At 38.8% G+C, this 23,875-nt stretch overlaps 1 protein-coding gene across 4 annotated transcripts in view; it reads right to left on the bottom strand.

Moving 5' to 3' along the window:
• The window catches only part of RMC1 (regulator of MON1-CCZ1), a 27,470-nt gene extending 3,595 nt beyond the window's left edge, over window positions 1–23,875 (bottom strand). For 3 of the 4 annotated variants that reach the window (XM_072604389.1, XM_072604391.1, XM_072604390.1), the window contains exons 1-14: window positions 23,334–23,875; window positions 19,689–19,765; window positions 16,836–16,920; window positions 15,339–15,395; window positions 12,712–12,798; window positions 11,989–12,129; window positions 11,539–11,642; window positions 10,287–10,376; window positions 10,084–10,189; window positions 8,587–8,698; window positions 7,087–7,131; window positions 6,308–6,361; window positions 5,519–5,647; window positions 4,325–4,431 (exon numbers count right to left, since the gene is read on the bottom strand). In XM_072604389.1, the coding sequence (XP_072460490.1) occupies window positions 4,325–4,431; window positions 5,519–5,647; window positions 6,308–6,361; window positions 7,087–7,131; window positions 8,587–8,698; window positions 10,084–10,189; window positions 10,287–10,376; window positions 11,539–11,642; window positions 11,989–12,129; window positions 12,712–12,798; window positions 15,339–15,395; window positions 16,836–16,920; window positions 19,689–19,765; window positions 23,334–23,438 (1,299 nt within the window). In that variant the 5' untranslated portion in view covers window positions 23,439–23,875. Of the gene's footprint in view, window positions 1–4,324; window positions 4,432–5,518; window positions 5,648–6,307; window positions 6,362–7,086; window positions 7,132–8,586; window positions 8,699–10,083; window positions 10,190–10,286; window positions 10,377–11,538; window positions 11,643–11,988; window positions 12,130–12,711; window positions 12,799–15,338; window positions 15,396–16,095; window positions 16,117–16,835; window positions 16,921–19,688; window positions 19,766–23,333 lie in introns of those variants that run through there. The other variant, XM_072604393.1, reaches the window with a different exon arrangement.

Below are 23,875 nucleotides of genomic sequence, written 5' to 3'. Positions count from 1 at the left end.
AAAAGTAAAGAGGACTTATTTGTTCTAGGCATGAGAACAGAATGTGAGAAATTGCAGAGAAAGAATGTTAAGATAGTAGTGAGGCAGATTTTCATGTGTGGGTTATGAGGTCTCACAGTCTGAATTACTGACTCAGTGACAACATCTATAAACCTGAAGATTTCACTGTGGGCTCCATTTCTAGGTAGTGAATGTAAATGTGGAGTAAAAGCATTCCCAGCCTGAAGCTATCTGGGATGCTGGCACTACATTATCATGTCTCAAAGGGTCTCTTTCCCTCCTACTGATCCTATGTCTGGGTGGCACCTCAGCACAGGCCTTCCAAAACCATGGAATTGCACTAACTGCCCTTTGGTGTGTACTCCCTCAGTGATCCCTTGGACATCCCCTCATTGAAGCCACACTGTCATTTCCTCTAACTAGGTTCTGTTTTAAGTGCTTTGATCTGACCCTTTAACGAGGATGACTCTTCCTCTACAATACTCCTCCAGCACAGTGGCTACTAGTAACATTCTGACCAACAGTTTTACAATTTGACCTCTGAAGTCCTTCTTTTAGGTGGCCATCATCTGGTCCTCATGCTCATCTTATTTTGTCAATTCGCGCTGGAAAATCTTGAGCATTTGCTATTACGTATATTCTCCCTCTGAAAAGATTATGGAACTAGAAATTCTAATGAAACCATGGAAAAAGGTCATACAGGGAGTTGTCTGTGCCAACACGTGCCCTCTTTTCTCTTACCCTCATGACTGCTTTGCTGCTTCATCATTGACACTGCCCCTAAGCTGTGGGCATACCTAAGGCTGTCTTGGGCCCTCTCTTCTTCTCTGCTTGGTGTCCTCATCAGCTCTCTCCAGGGTTCAGTTATCTCTATGTATATCTTCCCCAGATCTATACTGAGCTCCATTTACACATCTCCCACTTCCTACTAAAGATTTCAGAATGGATATCCCATAGGTACATACATGTCTAAAACAACTCCACCCTACCCCCAGCCACAATTCCAAATTCCCCTATTTCCCCTACATCCAGGTTTGCGATCCTAGCATTATCTTTGTCACTCTCCTTCCCCCTACGTATCCTGATCCGCAGCTACCTCCTGTCATTTTTGTCTCCATGATGGGTCTCACATCTGTCCGTTTCTGTTTGCACAGCCACCACCTCAGTTTCTCAGTACCTCTCACATGGACAAATACAATACCCTCTTCCATGGCCTCCCTGTCTCCAGCTTCTTGCCCACCCTCTCCAAGCCACATAGCTGCTACGGTGATTTTCTGAAAATGTAGATCTGTCACATTCCTACACTCAATAAACTCCAATGTTCCCCAGCTGCCCCTAAAATCAAATCTAAGCCCCTCTGTTTGGCCTCTTCATAGTCTGTACCCAACTGACATTTTTAGTCATACGATAGCCATCACTACCCCCTTCCTCTATTCAAAGGTCTAGTCAAACTAGCTTTGCTGTTTCTCACATGACACCATGTCCTGCCTTAGCACTGACCACCCCCTCCCCCACACCTGATGAACTTTCCCTTCACCCCTGCTTCCTGTCTCCCTCAGTCCCCGCAGTGGCTATAGAATAGCATGTATACTTCCTGAGGGGCAGCTCCATTTCATTTTTGTCTTTGTAGCACCAGTGTCTGGCACACAGTAGGTGCTTGATCAATGCTTGTTGACTGACTTACTGTATTACAATAGTATAAACATAAGATGAGACCTTGGATATTCAGTTGCCTTGAGTAAGTTGACTCATCCACCGGTCAATGGAAGGAAGGAGTCTGACTTGGCAGCTGGACAATAAGAAAGGCCATCATAAACTGTCAGAGGAAGACGAGATCTTACAGATGATCTATTTCAATCCACTCATTTTGCAGATAAGCAAACAGAGGCCAGGGAGATGTTTGACCAACATTACACATGCACACTGAATCAATGTTAGAAGTGGAAGGCATACCAACATCCATCCTAATTATCCAGTCCACTGTTCTTTCTCCTCCAACAGTTAATTAGACCCACTGAGTCTTTTCAGCTGTGTAGATTCTTAATGGCCACAAGAAAATTGGTGGAAGAAACAAGCTAGCTCTGAAACCAGAAAAGAAAGCTAGACAGATGACTAACTACAAAGAGTCAGTCAATAAACATTTATTAATACCTCCTCTGTGCCAGACACTCTGCTAAGCAGTAGGGATAGGAAGAAAGGCAAAAGACAGTCCCTGCTCCAAAGGGTACACACCTCAGGACTGGAGAATAAGCCTCAAGAACTCTGATCAGTGCAGTGACCAACCACAATTCCAGAGTTATGATGAAAGAAGCCACCTACCTCCTGACTGAGAGGTGATGGACTCGGTGCATAATGAGACATACTTTGGACGTGGCAAATGCAAGAACTTGTTTTGCTTGACTATTACTACTACAAGGTTAGGGTTAACCCTAAGAGAAAAGCCCATTTTATCTAGAACTAGCTTGCAGGAGCAGGAAAAGAGATGGTTTAAATAACTCAACACATCTATGTTTCTACGTCTGAGTGTCAATTCATATGTTAACACCCTAATAAAACTTTAAAACTCACTGTCTTATGAAAAGAAGCTGCTGACACATGACCCAGACAGCCCAGGAGGAGGAGGTGGCAAGAGGGCATTCAAACTCTCCTGGTGACTCTATGGTGAGGCCTAAAAGAAAACCTCTGAGAAAGGAGCTTTGGAGTTTCACTGTGAAAGCTGTTCCTGGTCTCTCCTTTACTGGGATTTCTTGAACATCTTCCTTAGGAAGAATAGAGGGAAAGAATCTATTCACAATACAAGCTAACATTTCTGCAGCCCAAAACACGGAGTGCACACTAAGATGTGCAAAGAAACAAATGGAAACTTCCTTCAAGTGACACCAGTGACTTCCAAGTGTTTTTGTCTTTAATGTCCATGAAACTCAAACACAGAAGGGAACAAGAAGATACTGTGAAGCCACAATATAGGAGGCTGCCCCTCAATCCCTACATTAATCTCTCTGGGCCACAGAGACTGGGCCATGCACTGGTGTCATGGTTCTACACAAGGTGGGGATACTTTGTACTGGCCATCTGGCGCCACCTGCAGGCTCATGCTAGTCCTTTCCGTAGGTGTGCTCTCAGACACTGACTTACTAAATAACTTCAAGTGACTATTTAACCTCTCTGGGCCTCAGTTTCTTCATCTGTAAAATGAGGATGCGACACTTGGATTATTTATCTCAAAGGCTTGTTGTGAGGAAAGCTCTTTGTAATCCCTAAAGTGCTTTATAAATGAGTATTTACAGCAAACAATTCCATCTACACAGAAGGTAAACTGACTCAAAATTATAAAATGGATTAAATAATCATAAGAGAATATCTGTTTTAAAAATACAAAAGATAAAAACAAAAACATTTTTAGAAAGAGAATACACATATTTATAATTTGTACAAAAGAAAGAATAGCAAGGATTTGAGGGCAGACATCACTCAAAACTGGTGTAAAAAAATACACTATATAAACGAGCTATTAAAGTAAATTTGTTAAGACATTTTTCTCAAATTAACAAGCAACTGGAAAGAGACAGCTCTCTAGCTATTATTGATCACAACAACAGGATATTAAATTCTATGACACTGATCCTTTATTTTAATAATTATCAACTGAAAATAGGAGTGAGGGGAAACATGATAATTTATTTTCTAATTAATCAAACGTTGATCCATTTTGGCCTTCAAAGATAGAGGCATACTATAATAAAAGAGTCAAAATCTCAGCTTAATGTTCTACAAATCAGAATAATATACAACTATACAAAAAAATCTCTAGAAGCTGGTGGAGAGATCTAGATCTAGGTGGAGAGGTCACTAAATAAAATGAGATACACTTCAATATTTCACGGACCTATGATGTACCAGGCTCATAACTCTCCAGTTTGGTGGACAAGAATAACAATTTGGTTTATTATTACAACTTTTACTTGGTAGAAGATAGTATGCATAAAATCATGAATATATTTGAAACAAAATAAATTGAACTAATTTAAATAGTTGAGTGTTTCAGCCTCCCTAGACTATTACTATCAATAATAGTTTTCTCCTTTGGTTTAGATACAAGAACGACTTTACAGAATCACATATTTTTATACAAAGTAAGATGACATGTAGTCCAACACCCTAACTGTAAGGTATGGATCAGAAAATTCAACATAACTGTATGTATTTCATTAATTTAAACTTGTTTTTTATATTTAAAAAGTATTAACTCATGTGAATCTTATTTAAATTAGACATAGCCAAATTTAATAGGGGAAATCTCTTCACAATGGTATAAATAACTTACCATTGTGTAACTCTGCTCAGCTTCCAAGTACTTTTTATACTCATGATTGAGTTTATCAAAAACAGTGGCAATCACAGGCAATATTCCTCTGTCTGATTCACTTAACACTAGAAAAGATGCAGCCGTCATACACAGATAAAAATATTCATTAGAATGTAAACTCTATAAACTAAAATAAAAATTTAATCTTAAAGACTAGCCATACTCAGGATATATTTTAAAATTCTCTAATTCCCTCATGAAAAATAGAGTGCATAGCTGAAATATAATCCAAAGAAGATTCCTCAATAACATCCACTCAATCGCATGCCAGGAGTGGCTCCACTAAACGTACTTTATCTTCATCCAGAATGTCTTACAGACATTATTGCTTTAGAATTGAGTAACAGACAGTACTCACTATAGGCAGACATGACCAGATTCAGGTTTCCCTTACTCTTCTCAGTTTGGAGTCATCCTATTAGGGCCTTCTTAACTACTCTCAAACCAAGTAATTCTGTGGAGTTCCTTCTGTACCTTTACTGCCAAGAGGTGACAAGGCACAAAAAGGTGGCCCAGTACCTAAATACAGGTGGTAGGTAGCAAAAACCTCAATTCTGGGAAGAGAAGAATGGATACTAACAGATGTCCTGCCCACATCTCACACACCCCATATCCAAATACGAATTTGGCATCTTTCCCAATTTTTTTACTCCATCCCCATTTCCTGAAGGCCTTTCCACATTCTGGCTCTAACTTTTCTTGAAAGCCTTTCTGTGATAAGACTCCCCTTCAATGTCCTATGTAAATTGGATTATTTGCTTTTGTTCCCCAACCTCATCTTAGCCTCCCACCCAGGCATTTATCCATGCTGTTTGTTCTCCATGCACACAACAGTCTACCCTGCATATCTCTGGTTTTTGAAGTTCTTTTTTCTATTCAAGGCCCAAGTCAGGGAAATATTCCCTGATCTCTAAGACAAATTATTTGTCTATCCTTAACTATCTGATGCCAACCTATCTTAGAAGGTACTTAGTAATATGTACTTAGTAATATTAATTTCTATTATAATTATTTGTAAAGATTTTATAGGCACACAATTAGAAATTCTCAAGGACAGCAACTGTGTTGCATAATATAATTCCTTGCACACAGCAGGCAGTGCTGCATTCTTGAATTTAAAGCCTTTAAGGAAATTAGCAAATACAAACTTACTCTGAGAACAGACAGACAAAATGACCATCTTGCAGTCTTTTCTCTGGAGAAGAAAGTCCATCAGTCTTCCTTTATCTAGCAAGAGATTTACTACAGGCTGAAGTTTTACCTGAAGAGTCCAGAGGTAACCTAGATTTAAGAAGCAGTAGGTTTAACAATTTGATCTGAACCAGAGCTTATACAACAACACATAACCAGATTTCACTAAATTTTTGTGGCAAATCCTCAAAATAACAATGGTAACCATGTTCTTTTCATTGAAAGAGCAATCTCGGTTATTAGGACAATACCTATTGACCTCAGGGCTTAAATTTTAACCTAGCATACATGAGCTACTTCTAAATGTTTTGACAACTCCCAAAACTAGGTCAAACAAAACTCAATCTCAGTGACTAGGGAAAGGTTAAACAGGACTGAACACTTCTACACTCTGTATACAAATGATGCCTTTTTTGCAAGGGGTGGGGCAAGGAGGAGAGCTGGGCAGCACTCAATTAATCATAGCCTTGATTTCCCACCACATATCAAACATTTTCCAGGGGGGAACCTGGAGAGTTGAAAAAGTCCTTAACAAATACCACTAATCCCAAATAATGTTTGGTATTTCTTCTACTACAATTACTCTAATGAGGTAGCTCTGTAAAAATCTCGTTAAGATTTCACAATGAAGTAAACAGACTGATCTAGGCACTTCTGAAAATTTTATCTGGACATAATTTATTAGACATTGCCTTACTACCTTCTGAAATCCACACACATTATAATGGATAACTGTGCCTTCTGACCTACCTTGACTTGCACTGATGATGATGTCAGGCTGAAAGACAATCCAGGATGATGAATCTGAATGTCAAGGGAAGTTCCAAAAGCTAAAGTAACACATGTGTGTTTTTACCCCCTCCCTTTCCAGTGGTGGTGGGTCAGATCCCTCTGGACATCCTGCCACCATGTGGAGGTTACCAACTACAATTCTTGAGTAAGATGGCCATCAGGTCTCACTGTCTGTTCTAAAGTCTAAAGGCTGTCTTATTATCTGCCCTGTCACTATACACACTCCACACGCCCAGGCACTGCTATCTGACCTACTGATATACCCTAAGAAGCCTTAGGCCTTTCTACTTGCCATCCACTGGACCCTGGGATCCTCTGGACCCTTTCACCTGTCTTGAAGCAGAACCCTCCCATATAGGGTGTTTCCCCACATTAGAATGGGAGCTCCTTGAGGGCAGTGACTATTTTGATTTTCTATCTATGTCCTCAGGACTTAGCACATTCAAGCACCTAATAACTGCTTTTTTAGTCTTTTAACAGCTATCAAACATCTACCCCTTGTATATGTTTAAAAATAGGCCCCCACCTAAATGCCTGAGAGAGCTAGGAGGATTCCTTGCTGATGGGTAATGACAGCTTTCAGAAAATGGTGCTTTTTAAAATTGTCTTTTAAAAAGATTCCTATCATTTTGGGAGATTACGTGTTGGCTGATTTAAGCAGAGAGATAAGGCAGAGACAAAAAGAGAGATGCTTCATTTCCATGGACACTTTGCCAACTGCTCTTTTCAAAGGATACAAAGTTTACAGGGCACAGGAGATTGGCTGGTCACAGAAGCAGGACCTGTATTTTTGAAAGAAAAAATACAGAAAAGTTGAAAACATGCTTCCTAAATACACAATCCCACTTACTTAAGATTAAAGATTCAGCTACACTGAAGACAGAAGATAGGTTGGCCTTGTGAAGGTCTGACACTCCACACATGGAGAATTATAAGATCTCAGAAACAGTAAAAGGGACCTTCAAGGTCCACCAAGTATAATGTCCTTCCTAATGCAGGAACACCCTCTACAATATCTTTGACAACAAACTCAGCGTGGGTACCTCCAGCGATGAGGACTCTGTCCAATGAGGCATTCTGTTCAATAGTGAATAGCTCTAGTTACTAGGAAGTTATTACTTATCCTAAGATTTAATCTGCTTGCAGAAGGGAGATGTACCACTCCAAAGGGGAGCATGTACAGAAAGAAAAGAATAATAAGCTTAATCCTTCTACACATCAGTCCTTTGAATATATGAAGAAAGTTGTCCTAATTCAAAAGGACCACGATGAAAAATGCTATCCACCTCCAGAGAGAACTGATGAACTCAGTGCAGACTGAAGAATGCTTTTTTTTACTCTCCTTATGGGCAAAGGCTTGTGTGTGTGTGTGTGTGTGTGTGTGTGTGTGTGTGTTTTCTTTTGCAACATGGTTAATATGGAAACATTTTGCATGACTTCATATGTATGATCATATGATTGATATATCACTAGCCTTTTCAGTGGATGGGGGAGGGGTCAGAGGGAAAGAAAAAGTTTGGAACTCAAAACTTTTCAACCAAATTTATTAATTTATTTGTTTTCAGTTTTCAACAATCACTTCCATAAGTTCCAAATTTTCTTCCCCTCTCCCCACAAGGCGCCACGCAATCTGATATGGGCTTTACACATACACTCCTATTAAACACATTTTCACATTAGTCATGTTGCATAGAAGAATTAAAACAAATGGAAGAAACCAGGAACTCAAAATTTTTTAAAAATTAATGTTAAAAAAAGTTTTTATATGTAATTGGGAAATCACTTAAAATATATTTTTTAAAAAAGAAAGCTTCTCCAGTTCTCTCTTCTCCAATAAAAAATCCAACTCTCTCCCCCACATTGCTCTTCATATAAAATGGTGTCAGGCCCCCTAACCCTGTAAGCTTTAACAATGTTCTTCTTAAAACACGGCACTAAGAAATGAACAAAGTATTAGAGCATATTAAAGTATAAAGTCAAGCGCAAAGAGAATGGCGCCCGGCTCATTCTGGACACCGTACTTCGGTAAACACAGAATTACTGTTTCTGAAGAAGGAAAAGCAAACCTCCCACACAAGTTAACAAGAAGGCTGACATTATGCACGTATTTATTCATTACTAGCTTGAATAAGCACTCCAGAGGATCAGGGTAAACATGTAACATCTGCTAGGATACAACTATATACAATCTTTAGTGAAATACAAAACGCTTCTCCATAGAATTTAAATAATTCTACCTGCCATAGGAATCTGATAGGGTTGTATTGATCGAGCTGGAAGTACAGGATGATGGAGGGTAATTGTGCCATCAAATTCTCCTCTTAACTTGATGTCAAATATTACAGATGTCTAAAATAGGAAGGGGAAAAAAAGAAGATTGTTGACACCAAAACAGATATAGTTGAAAGCTGCCTGTATAACAATATAGCACCTACAAACAGTTCAATGAATCTTATTAAAATTAGGCTTAAAGACCACTGATATGACAATCACCCTACCCTCAAATTAAGTAGGCTCTTCTAAGTAAATTCAAATTAATTAGCTACAATATGGGAATACAGTGGTCTTTCTAGAATCCAAAGCCTTCATCTTAATTATTCACTGTTCTCATAAACAGTCTAGCTTGCATTTATACATGTCCTCCTCAATGCATTCTCATGTGTATCATTCATAGCATGCTTGGCAATAAAGAAGTGTTGGTATTATCATGCACACCATAAAAATGAAAAAAAGGGGGAATAAAGAATAAATGATTTGCTTAAAGCCCCCAAATCAGTCAATGACCAAATAAGACTTAGCACTCATGATTAATGTTCTAAGTCTGCTTAGTACTGCTTCATACTCATTATTACCTACAGATCTGTATTCAATCTGAAGAACATACTTCATGAGGACAGTTTAATATTTTAGAAACATAGTGCAACCATGAGATTATACGGCCTTCATCATTTTAATAGTAGCTAACATTTGCAGGGCCATTATCTATGTCTGATCTATAGTCCTGATCTATATCTTGCCACTGGACCCAGATGGCTCTGGAGGTGAGGGTGAGGCTGGTGACTTTGCATAGCACTCTCTCACTTACAACCAATTCACTTGCAAGTCATGGCATCAACTTCCTGATGTAATGGTGCTCTTTGAGAATCAAAGACAACAACAGTACCTAGCATTTATATGGCCCTTTAAAGTCTGCAAAGCACTTTGCAAATATTATCTTATTTGATCCTCACAACCCCCCTCCAAGGAAAGAGGAGCTGTGATTATGTAAAATAAGGATTTTACAGATAAGGAAAATAAAGCAGAAGCAATTAAGTGCTTTGCCCATGTCATACAGTTGGCAAGTATCTGAGGCAGAATTCAAATTCAGGTCTTTCTGAGTTCAAGTCCAACACTCCATTCACTATGCCATTTGGCTAGCCACATGGCCACTTACGCTAAAACTGAAGAGTTGTGTTACAATATCTTATATATTAAAGCTCATGCATATCATTTTATGAAATCATTATTATTTCCTTCTGCTCCATACAGAGCGAAATCAAACCACACTCATCCCAAATTCACATCTGTAAGATCAACATTTTTAACATAAGGATAGTTTTAGAGCACTTAAGTAAAAGAACATTTTTTTTAATGACCCACTACAGATAGTCAAAGCCTTTTCAAGAACAAAAAATCCACTACTAGCTATTTGGAACCCAAGTTAAATTCAAGTCTACATGGCATCCACATCAAACCTCAGTATCTTGATGATGAACCACCACCAGGTTATCCACTACATTCAATGCAAACTTCCCTGTTCTATTCAGCTTCAATATATGGGTCTTCTTACAGACACCTTCTCTATGGAACCAACAGAAAGACAAAAAATTAGATTAACAGACTCTTTTTTTTCTCCCCACAGTTAAAGAAACAAAGTAGAGAGGAGCGCAGGCCTCACCGTGGCAGGTGATAGAGCACAACCTCTGCACCAGCACTGTTTGAGGTCCGGGAGTGATGCCTCAGGAAGAGCACATGGAGTTGCCCGTAGCTGGTCAGGGAAGAACAAGACAACTGTCAGTCACATCTTACACTTTAGGAATCCACCATTTCACAAACTTTTCTTGAGATTATTGAGTGTTTGGTACAGTAAGAACTTAGAGAAAAAACAGAAATCAAGTAATGCATGGTTTTCCAAATGGAAGTAGGGACTTTTTAAAAATAGAGAATGGTTTTCTTCCATGACAGATTACAGAATTTGGTTTACTTTCTTACTTATGAAAATTAAGCATGATATTTAGACTCAAAAGAGTAACAGATACACTTATTTTTATGATGAAAAGAACAATTACCCTATTACCTTGGACATTTTAAAAAAATTTCTGAGACTACAAGTGGTGTTGAAGAGATGACAGTATTTTCCGTATTCATAAAGAAGAAGTGGTATTTACTGGGGAATAAGGGAATCACAAGAGGATTATGATGATCAAGATGGTGATTACTGCTAATCATCATACAATGACAAAGACCTGCGATTTCCTCAGCGGAGGAGCATCCGCACCGCTCTGCAACTCACAAGATAATCTTCAAGAACTGTGGCCAAAAAAATGTTCATCTTGTGGCTAACCTGGTGAGGAGACTCTGCATTTAGAGATCAATCCTCAGACATGAGACATCTCAATCTGCCCCTGGGTCCATACTCAATTTCTTCCAGTCTGACAGGCCCTGTTACAGCCTTCAAGAACACAAGGCTGCTTGCATGACACAATCAGAATCAGACTTTGGTGGAGCTCACATCTTTTTTAAGCCCATTATTTATTTACTCTAAGCCAGTTAACTCTCAAGTCCTATGCTCTTTCTATTATGCCACTGGGATACAGCATAGGTGACATTGTACATAGCACTCTGAAGTCTGAAAAGTATTTTATAGGCACCTTTTCAAATGATCCTCACAACAACCCTGTGAGGTAGGTAGTGATAGTAAAATATTTCCATTTTAGAGATAAGGAAATTGAGACTCCAAGAGGTTAAGTGACAGTCATGGTCACACAGCTGGCACGTATCTTCCTGAACATGCTACCCTCAGAAACTAGCTAAGTGGCAGGGCTGGAATCTGAATATCACCTGAGTGCTCTGCGCATGGGTTATACTTCTTCCATAATTTAAATCACCAGAAACAGTTATAAAAAGGAATTCTCATCAGACAGACATACATTGTAGCCATTGCAATATCTCTTTCAGAAAGGCTGAGTTTAGTTGACTTAGGTGCTGCTGGCAATTCAATTTCAAACTTGGATAGCTTCGACATAGTTCCAGCCTATTTTAGAAAAACACAAATAATTTTTAGAAAACTTTTTTAACCTCCTATATCTTAACACTCTTATTTTAAGATTCTCAAGGATAGATAACTAATTGTGTCTTCCACTTACTTTGCAACTCCCTATGGCATCTGCTACTGTGTGTGCTCACAGCATAATGTAAATAACTATTAATTAAAGCTTTCCTGGAAACCACAGCTGGAATAATGCCCCCTAGAGGCAACAAGTCATACTGCTATTGAACTACAAACAAAGTGCTTCAGTATTATGACAACATGATTTTGGGATGGGGAGAATCCATAACCTTTTTTTTATTTTTAAACTAAAACACAATGCCATGCTTACTCGGAAATAAAAAGGTTGGAGAACATTTCCAAGGACAGTGGTAGACAGCAAAATGACTGAACTCTCAGGACAAGACATGTACCAATTTACATTGATATTCTGACTTTTGAGGAGTTTCAAGCTTCGTTTCTCTGGCAAGACCTGAAACAAAATTCAAGGATTAAAGTTGTCTTTAAAGAACCATTAAGTATTAGAAGACTGATTTAATAGATTGATAAAGAACAGGAAGCTAAACATACAGGTTATGTAATAAAAGATTATTCATATAGTTATAAAATGCTTATACACACATATATATTTTTGATTACCTTATTACATTCTCACAACAATCTGTGAGGCATATAGTATAAATCTGATTATGCCCAACACAGACATGAGGGAAGCTCTGATTTATGAGGTTATGTGACTTGCTCATGGTCATACAGCTACAAAGTGATGAACCAGGATTCAAACCGAGAGCTTCTGATTTCTAATCTATCTCTCCTAAAGCTACACCACAATACACACATAGGTTAAAAAAAAAAATCTTCTCCTCCTTCATGAAGCAGTTGGTGGTGATATAAAAACTCATTTAAAAATGATTAGAATGCCCAGCATCAGTAAGGTTTAAGACATTCAATCTGAACTGAAAATTAAGCAACTGACTTTCTGCTAATATTGTAACCTTAGAATTTTAAGATATCCATTATTCAGTTTACAAAGCTGCTAAACGGTCATTATTACCTGATAAAATTCAATTCCTTGATCTGTTATGAAGACTATTTCAGTAGAACTGGTCCAGCAGAATCCCAGTATATTGGCATTCTTTGTCTTAAGAAAATTACATATTTAAAATTTAAATAATTAAAAATAAATTTTTAAAAACGTAAATACATTTTATGTTAAAGCTTCCTATAAAATACATCTATTAAGCCTAGGAATTAACTTACAATTTTTATCAAAGGCTCAAAATACAATATAGTTTCTCACTGGCCCTTTAGTGAAGCAGAACTATAATGCCATGAAAATATCTTAAATTTAATTACTAATTATCATACTACATTATTTGTAAGAAAATCTTTTCTTTCATTCAAAACGCCTCATTCAAGATCAGTCTTGGATTCTTTGGATTCTAACTGTAGGTATATCTAAGCCTCACTTGATATGATGACTAAGCAGAGTGTAATAACCCAGACTTCTACTAGATATATCACTGCTGCTAAATCACAAGCTGCTAAAGCTTCAGAGCAGTTGGGTCAAACTCAAATAGAAAAGGGAGCCACTAAACCATACATGAGGATTCCTACAGGCCACACAAAATCTTAGTTGTAAAATATAAATTAATCTTTTTTTACTGGATTTTTTATTTATTTTGTTAAACATTTTCCAATTACATTTTAATTTAGTTCAGGTCACACTCAGAAGTGTGGAGGGCCCTGTATTCTACACCTCTGCCTTATATATCCCCTGCTAAAGCACAACAAGAAAGACTCCTCACCCTATTGGTGGGTATAATTTAACTCAATATTTCAACAAACATTTATTAAATACTTCCTATGAACAAAGTATCACACTAAACACTGGGGATACAAAGACACAAAAGTTTTTGCCTTCAAGAAATTTATATTTTAATTCATTTTTTTCCCCTTAAAATCTGCTCCTACTTCTTTCTTACAGCTGTTAACTGCACCACTACTGCCCAAGTTACCCCAGCTCAAAACCTAGGTTTCACCCTTGATTCTTTCCTTTCTACCTCCTAATAATCTGTGTCTTCCTCTTCCCTCATCCATTCCCACAGCTGCCAGGCTGGGTCAGGTCTGAACCATTTTTCTCAACTGTGCTTACACAATGATGTTTCTACCCCTATTCTTTCCCTGAAACAATCTACCCTGCACACCTCTGCTGGATGAATCTCTCTAATGTCCAGGTTTGCTGCTGACAGATTCTCAGTGACTCCTTGTTGCCAACAGAATAAGGTCCAAACCCTTTAGTGTGGCATGTAGGGTAGCTCTGTAGTCTTGCTTTAACCTATTTCCCTAAGTTTTTATTGCACCACTTCCCTTCACATACTCTACAGTAGATTAAATGTCACACTCCCCAAAGTAGAGAGGGGATGCTTAATAAATGCTTTTGAATTGACTGGACAACTAAAATTTTAAAGTATAAGGTTCCACATTTTCTGATGAAATTTCATCTTGTTAGATTGGGCCTTCTCTTCTAGTTTTTAAAGGTCTTTCCAAACACAGATTCTTAACTAGGGGGTCTTTATTTTTTTAATATTTTAATAACTATATTTCAATATAGTTTTGGATTCCTTTACATTATTTTATACATTTGAAAAGCATTATTCTGAAAAAGGGGTCCATAGGCCTCCCCAGAACATCACAGAAGTCCACAACACAAAAAAAGTTAAGAAATCTGTTCTATATCCTTATTACATATATGTATATATATACAAAATGTATATACATAAACTATCCCTTCTAATTGTGTTATCAACCGTAAATTAGATAAGGACTCTAATTCTTCATCCAAACTGATTTAAGAAAAAGTTGCATAGGCCAGGGTTGATGATAAAGCCCTGTGACACAATAATAGAAATAATAACCCATATTTCTTGGGAATGTATTCAACCAGTTATGAATGTTTCCTAAATGTATGATCATTTAAACACATTGCTTCATCCTGTTAATAGGGAGACTTTGTGTCAAATGTTTTGTTCAAGTAAAAATTCACTCTTTCAATGACATTTCCTTAATCTACCAGGCTAGCAACTCATTAAAAAAAAAAAAAGGATATTAAATTAGTAGTTAGTCAGAATTGGACTAGAATAAAGAAAGGGGCCAGAGGATCAATATGGTTAAATGGTTCTATTCTTTTAGAAAAAAAAAAACAACTCTTGGTTCTCTACAGAGGATCTAGACTGAGCGAATTCACTCACTGAGCAGATGCTCCCTGCTCATGGGGAAGTCTACTCAGTCTCTGATTGATTCTGAAGGGGGGATTCCTATCCTGATCTGAGTTTTACTAGAGGTAACCCCCACTCCACTCCCCCGCAAAACAACTGCACCATTGGCACTTGCCACACTACCACTGCTGGCTAAGGATCCTACAACTCTTCTATCACCAAAACCAGCTACCAGCTAGTGAAGTTGAATCAGGGAACAAAAACTAGAGGAAGAAGAAAACAAAGTAAGAGTCAAATTTGGGGGGCTTTAATTAGAATGCAGAACTACATACATAGGTGAAAAATACCTTCTAAAAATAACTGATTATGTTACAAAGAACATTTTACCACAGATCACTCTAAAAAGGCAGACACAAGAAACTGTCACACCCAAGACTACCAAATTGAAAACACATGCATGTACCTTGCATTCTTGTGTGTATTCCAGCTGAGGACAATCAGGGATAAAGTTTAAAAAATCCTGAAAGAGAAAAAAAGCACAGTTAATTCTCTAAAGCAAGGTCTTAGAAATACCAGCAGTAAGACCAAGATCAGAAGTGTTCTTACTCTCTTACTGCAGAAAAAGACTCTATAGCAATGATAACAAATTTGGATACCTAAACCATCTGACAATACTCCCTCAGCAACTGAATGGGTGTGATATTCAAGAAAATGCAAACAAAACAAGAATGTAAGCGATTAAACAGTCTCCTTTCTGTGAGTATGTAAAGCTCTGTGATGACAGGAAAGGTGTCTTATTTATGTTTGCATTTCCCTCATCATAAGGTTTTTCACTTCAGAGAATCACAGATATTGGGTTGAAAAGGACCTCTAGAACTCATCTAGACTAACCCCCTCATTTTACAGATGTGGAAACTAAGGCCAGGAGCAATTAAGTGAAATGCCAAAGGTCACAAAGACAGTGACAGAGGCAGCACATGAACTCAAGCCCTCTGATGTCTGACAGGGTCAGTGATCTTCTCACTGTACAGTGCAGCTTTGGCATTTAAATGTTTGCTGAAGTGAATTATCGTTTAAGATTACTATAGAATTTTGAAAAAAGTACAAATCTAGTTTTTCCAGGCAAAACCAAGAGAATATAAAATAACTTTTAAATCACATTTATTCTTTAATATTCTAAAGCACTTATATTAAGGGAAAATCTTTAATAAATTACTAACCTCAGATATTTTAGAGGTGGAATTTACATGTATTTTCACTTTGAAAAAAAAAGGCACACAGTTATTAATTACTCTCTGGACCCTATTCAATTCAGATGGCACATATACGAAAAAGAAAATATGGAAAATTACATTCCCAAATATCCAATTTAACAAAATAGGGTTCATACAATCATCCCATTGCAACTTAGAATAATGTAGTTTTGAAAAGCAGTTTTTTCCAGTTCATTTTTATTACAAGAAGTAGTACATGGCCATTGGCAACAAAGTTAATGAATATTTATAAATCAATGGAAAGTTATTCCTATTATTCTAATTCATGAATTTTTACCCCATTAAGGGTATGCCATTAGATACTCTTAACTCTGTTCTTCTGTGCTGGTTAAAATCAGCTTCGAGTCAGAGAGAGAATGTTAGAGTAACTCACTCCTGTAAACCAATCAAAAAAAGGTCATGTGTGACATTTGGGTTGGTCATTAGCTAGCAATATAACATGCAGGAAGTCTAGATTACTAAAAAAAATGCCTAGAAGTCACAAACTGACAAATCATTTAATCCATAGATTTCTGTTTAACCAAATGCCTCTCTAATCTGTAGAAGACTAATAAGATTCAAGATCATGCAACATAAACATATATATTTCACCAAAAAAGTAAACACTCCCTGAACATTCGATTTGTACAATTCATCCTCTACCAAAATTTCACAAATACACTTTGGGATTCAAGAAAGATTCTTACCACAGTCTTTGAGGTTCTTTGAACAGCCAATATCTTATTTCCCAAGGAAAATTTGATACATTTCACTTCTCCTTTGTCTTCCATCCTTTAAAAGGAAAGCATACAGGAAGACTTAAGTGGAAGCGGGGAATTCTTGAGATTATCATAGCTCCAGAAGACATGAGAGATATTCAGGAAAAATAGTGCTTTAATTTAAAATTAAAATTATATTTAGGATGGCTACCAGATTCATAATGGACTCATTTTTCAAACAATCTAATTGGCAACAATGTGAAAATAGATTCTATTATAAAATATAAGTAATTAAAGGGACAGAAAAGTAAGCAATGCAGTAGATCAGACAAACAATACCTAAAAGCAAAAGATCCCTTCAGCCCAGTATTCAATATACCCCAAAATACAAACTCTTAGGAGCTTGTGTACTTCTATATAAACTTGTATACTACAAAAACTGGTGAGAAAAATGAAAAGTAACTTCACAGGTATAAAGGTTGGACCAGTTTTTACAACACATCCATAGTAAGTAAGCTCCAAAAGGATAAGCAGCCTAAACATAAGGTCACACTATTACAAAATCGGAGGAGAAATTAAGGTAGTGCTTTTCAGAACTGTGGTTAAGTGAAGAATTCATAACCAGAGGACAGAAGAAATCAATCACAAAGAATAAAACATAATTTTGATTATATGAAATCAGAACTTGTATATTAACAAACTCACTGCAGCTAAGATGGAATGAAGCTGAGTAGGGACAAGTCTGTGCAACAAGTATCTCTAATAAAAATTTACTATCCGATATAAATATAGGGAACTGTCCCAAACCTATTAGATTAAGAGCAATTCCCTAATAGGTAAGTGGTCAAAGGATGGGAATACAGTATTTGCAAAATTAATGAAAATTATCAATAACCATGAGAAGAAATGCTTCAAATCCCTAAAAAGTAAATGGAAATTAAAATGACCTTGAGGTTTTACTGCATGTCCCTCAAAATGACCAAGAAAATAAAAGATGGGAAATAGTCAATGTCAGAGAGATTATGGGAAAGCTGGCACATTCACACTGCTGGTGGACCTATGAATTGATCTGACTGTTCTGGAAAACAATTTGGAATTACGTAAGAAAAGACACCAAACTGTTCACTCCTTGTGGCCCTGGGATCTCCTTACTGGTAACACATACCAAGGAAATCAAAGACAGAAAGAATACATACACTAAAATATTTGTTGCAGCACTTTCTGTAATTGTAAAATAAGGGAAACAAGGTAGGTGTCCATCAGTTAGGGAATGGCTGAGCAAATGTGGTATATAAATGTAATGTCTCATTATCATACTATAAGAAATGAAAAACATGAGAAATTCAGAGAAATGTTGGAAGACTTGAATGAGTAATTATACAGGGAAAAAAGGGTCATGAGAACAATATCTACAATGACTTTACTAATTCAAATCAAAATAACACTAAAACGCAAATGCACTCAGATCAAATATGATGACCAATTTTGGTTCTAGAGGGCAGATAATGGAGCATACTCCCCTGAGAAATTGGGGAATAAGGGTAGGAAATATTGAGTATACTGTCAAACATGGCTGCTACATCAGTTGGTTTTGCTAAACTGATTTTTGTTGTAGTTACAAGAGAAGTTTCTACTGAGGTTAAGAATTATTAACAGTAAGACTAAGGTATGAAAAACAAAAAGCATTAATATAACTCAAACACTAACTATACCAAATCACATTTGAGATTGTATTTTTCTGTTAGCTAGTACCTTTGTGAAATTATTAGCAGAATCTAAGTTACAGAAAGGAAAGTTAATGTTTCTAATTCAGAAGCTATCTCCTATTAACAGATACACAATGTAAGAATTTTTAATGCACCACTTATTTGCAGAAATTTCAAGTCAAGCCTGTGCTCAAGTTCATTCTTTAATAATTCCATTAAAACAAAAGCCTGTGCAAACAGGGATTGCTTCATTCTTTGTATCTGTATCCTCAGCAGTCAGCATAGTGCCTGGCACACAATAGGTGCTTAATAAATGCTTCTGAATAGCTGCTTGACTAACTAAAAGGTAGTTTCTCTTTTGAAAGAGATACAAGACATATTCAAGGATGTCCTATATCCTGACCAAAACTGTAGAAAACAATATGTCAAGTGGATGATTCCTGCCTTCAAATTCTTAATCTATACCACCCAGTCCTAGATCCAGGCCTCCCATCTCCACCGCAAGGAGGTACACTGAGCGTCTAGAAAGGGTAGAGTGAAAATAATTTTTTTCTACAATAACAGTCATATTCTCTTTATGTTATAGGGAGGAAACACTTTTCTCTTATTGTACTATCACATGAGAAACACTGCCATAGAACCTCCTTCACAGTTCCCTAATCTGTAAAACTGTAATAACAATTGCCATACCTACCTCACAGGGCTGCTGTGAGAATCAGAGGAGATAATGTATGTAAAGCCCTTACTGAAATTTAAATTGCTATATAAATGTCAGGCAATATTCTTCACAGACCAAACACTGTGGGAAGACCTAAGCCAGATAAGGAAGCAGAGATAAGAGGTCTTTGCAGGCCAACAAACCCACCAACGGGGGTCCCCATGGACACTACTTTCCAGCATGATTACCTGAATGGTAGGATATTAGTCCCCAAATTCCCCATCCTACTCCCTCGTCCCAGTGACTGCTGCAATTCTAACAAGAGGTCATCCCAGTCAAGGAGAGGAAGAGAAGACAGATAGGGACAGAAACTCTGAACTACATTATTGAACATGGGGGGTGGGGAGGAAATCATCACATTTTGCTTGAGTATTGAAATTAATTTGAAAAGGCCCATAATGCAGTTGGCACTGTTACCTAAATGAGATGGGATTCCTATCCTCTGGCCCTTTAACAACCACTCCAGTGGCTCCACCAGATCGGACAGCAAAAACCTGCAAAAGGTATGAAGTTCATTTTAGTATCTGACCTTCCAAAGGCTATTCCATAGTCAAAAGTGCTATTTCGCATTTACTCCACATTAAGTCTTAGGTATATATTTTTACCCAGTTTGAGGCTTCTGACTTAAAGCTAATCTAAAATGCTCCTAACCATACAAACTGCATGTACTGATAGGTGGGAGATTTCAAATGTGGGTTTTGGGAAAGGAGTACATCAGCTCAAAATATCACTACCACAATGTTAACATCTCATATGACACAAGAAGAAACCACTGGTTTCTCTTGCAGACCTGAACACAGCACAGCATCTCCCTAGACTTTTGTTTCCCTTTGCAAAACAGATAGTAGAACAAGTTTGAATTTTAAAATCCTTGATGGAAAGTTTAATCAAAAGCCATGACTTGCACTCTTCAGAAACCCATGGTTTCCTGGGTATGGGTCCTCCCTCCACAGATGCTGGTTGCAACCCTCTGATGATATAATTGTTGGGTCTTCAAAAGTTGCTGTGGTTGAAAGAATTCATAGCTCCAGGGTTAACTTGGTGATGAGCCCTTCTGAACTTAGCTTGGTTGGTCCTTGGCCATCATGGAGCAATACTCAAGAGCCTTCCAAGTTTGATAAGATCTGTCAGAGCTTGCTCTCTGCTGATATATCCTGAGATCAGGGTCATATCTATACCATTTAGAGACAACAAAGTAGGACTTAACTAATAAAAATCATCATTACTAACAAAATATGCCTATAAATGACTGATGAGTCCCCTCTTTAACTTCTATGAAAGCAGCATAAAAAGGAAAAGTAAGTTGTCTGTGATACTGGTTCAGTTTGAATAGTGGTGAAATTAGATCCTTTAGCACAAAAAACCATTTCCCCCCAGTTGTTTACTAAAGAAAGAAATTGGTATTAGCTTCTGGAAAGTATGGACCCATGCAGGGTCAGTATTATTTCATCCCAGGCTTCTTCCCATAATGCCTCCCCCAGACCTCCTTCTGGCAGACTTAAGAGATGGTCAGATTTTTTTTTCCAGTGGGAGTAGAAGGATTTGAAGACTTTGGGAAGAACCAGCGGGTAAGAAATGGTTTTGACAATCCAGTTTCTTCATTTGTAAAATGAGAAGTTGGTTATTATTGTACAATCTTTAAGAGTTCTTTCAGCACATTCTTAGTTTGACCCAAACCAGGGCAGCATTGTCAAGATAAGAGCAAGTGGAATAGAAAGGCCAAGATTTAGGGGGTGGAAGTCCCAATTCTTCCCATAGTATTTGTCTAAGATCCTAGTGTCCAACTACCATGGGTATCCTTCTATATACCTTCTCCCACATACCTATTCTATTGGGTTCTGATTGTCATGTTCTTCTATCTTCTTTACTCTACTTATTCTCATTCCTGCCTAGGCCAGATCCTTAAGCCTCCCTCTCAACACAGGCTCTTCAACTTACTCCCAAATTCAAGTGAGTGATCTCCACATTCACAACCCACACAGATACCCTGCAAATCTGAGTACTGTATATAGTAGAAACAACCCTAGACTTGTCAAGAGATCAGGATTTCATTGCAAGGGTGAAAATGATGGGACCCTTGAGAAGAGGTAATTACTCCATCTTAAGAGTTTATAAGAGAGGAGAAGAAAGTAGGAATAGTCTTATATATACCCTAGACTTCAGGAAAGCAGATTTCAAGGAGTTCAGAAAAAATCAGTAGAATCCCACAGACTGAAACTCTATAGGGGATGTCAGCTTACGGGGTTGGGAAGCTCTCAAGAATAGAATTCCAAATACACAAAATCAAATCCGGTGAAATTATTTAACTTTCCATGTACACATTGATTTCCCTCAAAGAATGTAAGTTTCTAAAGTGAAGCCTAGGACATAGCGTATGCACAAAAGTGGCCAATAGGGAGATGATGCACATTCTAAGCAGGAAGATCATAAGAGAACACCTAGCTACCCCAGGCCTAAATCATCTATATCCTGGGGCATCAAGAGAACTGGCAAATAGGGTTGGTAAGGCACTGTCCATCATTAGACTCGTTCCCTTCTTTGATTAGGGTCACCAATCTGATAGAAAAAGAAAATACTACAGAGTTCATCTAAACTTGAGCAAATCATTTAATAAAGTCTTTCATCCTATTCTTGTCAAAAAATGGACATGTGGGAAAGAGCACATTTAGGTGGATTCAGAACTGGCTGAATGGCTAAAGTCAAAGAGTAGTAGTAGTTAAAGAGCAGAAATAGCAGACAGCCTGAAAGGAAGAATCCTAACATACTGCACTAAGAATCTCTGCTTCTCCCTTTAATGTTTGATATTTCTATCAGTGACTGGGACAAAGCAGGAGGTAATGGACTATCAGCTTTGCTGACACCATAGTGCTAGAAAGGATGAGATTTTGCACAGTGTAAGGAAGTCAAGAATACAGAGCTATAAATCCAGTAAGATAAAAATCTAAAAGAGATAATTATAAATTCTTATATCTGGGTTCAAACAATCCACCTTACAAGTATACAATGGAAGAGACAGTTCGGGGGCAAAAAATAAAGATTGTGGAGTTTTAAGTTCAAAACGAACCAACATTCTGACATGACAAGCAGACAACTAAGGCAATTTTAAACGTCATTAGGAGGAGCATAGTGTAGGGGACTGCAGAAGTGATGATGATCCCATTTATTCACACACCTAGTCAGACAATATCTGGAGTGCTTCGTGTAGTTCCAGTTGCCACATTTTAAGAAGGGCAATGAAAAGCTAGAGAGTGTCTAGAAGACAGCTTATATCATAAGGACCACATGAACATTCACCCTAGAGAAGGGACCAAATTGCCTTTATTTTGGAAGACAGGTAGGAAGCAGAGGAGATATTAGTGACTGGAGTCATTAAGAATTCTGCCTTAGACACTAGGGAAATCACTTAACCTCTCTCAGCCTCAGTTTCCTCATTTGTAAAATGACAGTGGCTGGGATATGATCACTTCTAAAGTAGTTTTTGCTTTAAGTTTAGTATCCGAGGAGCTGTCTTCAAGTCTTTGACAGGCTGTCCCTCGAAGACGTATTAGACTCACTCTCTTGGCCCCATACAGAAAGAAGAACAGGTGGAAAGTTCCAGGGAGAAAAAACTTTCCAGCCATGCCAATGTAGAACTGTCTGCCTTCGGGAGGTAGTGAACTCCCTGTCCCTCAAGGTCTTCAAGTAGATTCGACAGGGAGGACACGACGAGATCGGCGCTCCGGTCCAGGTCGGCGAAGGACGTGACTGTCTCCAAGGTCCGTTCATTCCGGCTGTGTGTGCACGGCCCAATCGCCTCACCTCTCTGGGCCTCAGTTTCCCCACCTGAAGGCCCCCTGCAGCCCTCATGGGGTCGGGAGGAGAGTGCGCAAGGAAAGCCCTGGATAATTAAATTCCTTCGGTAGCTAGAGAGGACCTCCCCGTGCCCCTCCCCCCAGCCCTCTGGCCCTCCCCCTCCCCCTCCCCCACTCCCAGACGCCCCGAAGGGGGCGCGCCCCGCCCCTGGCTCCTCCCCCTCCCTGCCCCCGCCCCCGCCGCCCCCCTCGCCCCTCGCCCCGCCCGGACCTGCTTGTTGGCCTCATCGAAAAAGACGCAGTTGACGGGATTCGCCTTTTCGAAGTGCACCGGACGCTCGCACAGCTCCAGGTAATAGTCCTCCTCCTCGCTCATCTCGGCGGGCGGCGGCTGCGCTCTGAGCCCCGGGGGGCCCGGGGCCGGTCCTCGAGCGCGGCGGAGCCCACGGGGCGGTGCGGGAGGGGCGGCAGGGGAGGCGGCGGCCGCGGCAGCCCCGGCTACGGCTCCGGGAGCAGGAGGCCGCTTCCTGGTGCCTCGACCCCACCCCTCTGTGCCACGTGATCCTCGCCGCCTCCACTCTTAAAAGGGCGAGGGCCCCAGCGCTCTAGCTGTGGCGGGGTCCACCGAACGCCCGATGACGTGGCGTGACGACGTGTTACTGGGGCCTCAGGCTGAGAGATTCCTTTCTAACCTCCACTAAGCCTCCTCCTGCGTGCAGAGCGGGAATCCCGGGGTGCTAATCCCGGGGGGCGACGGAGGGATCTGCTGCCCTGGGAAAGGAGGGAGCTCCGCAAAAACATCAAACTATTTAT

This window comes from Notamacropus eugenii, chromosome 4, assembly GCF_028372415.1.
Source record: "Notamacropus eugenii isolate mMacEug1 chromosome 4, mMacEug1.pri_v2, whole genome shotgun sequence".
In the NCBI taxonomy this organism is placed as follows: Eukaryota; Metazoa; Chordata; class Mammalia; order Diprotodontia; family Macropodidae; genus Notamacropus; species Notamacropus eugenii.
The sequence above is the reverse complement of the archived record's forward strand: the minus strand, read 5'-3'. Positions and strand labels throughout refer to the sequence as shown.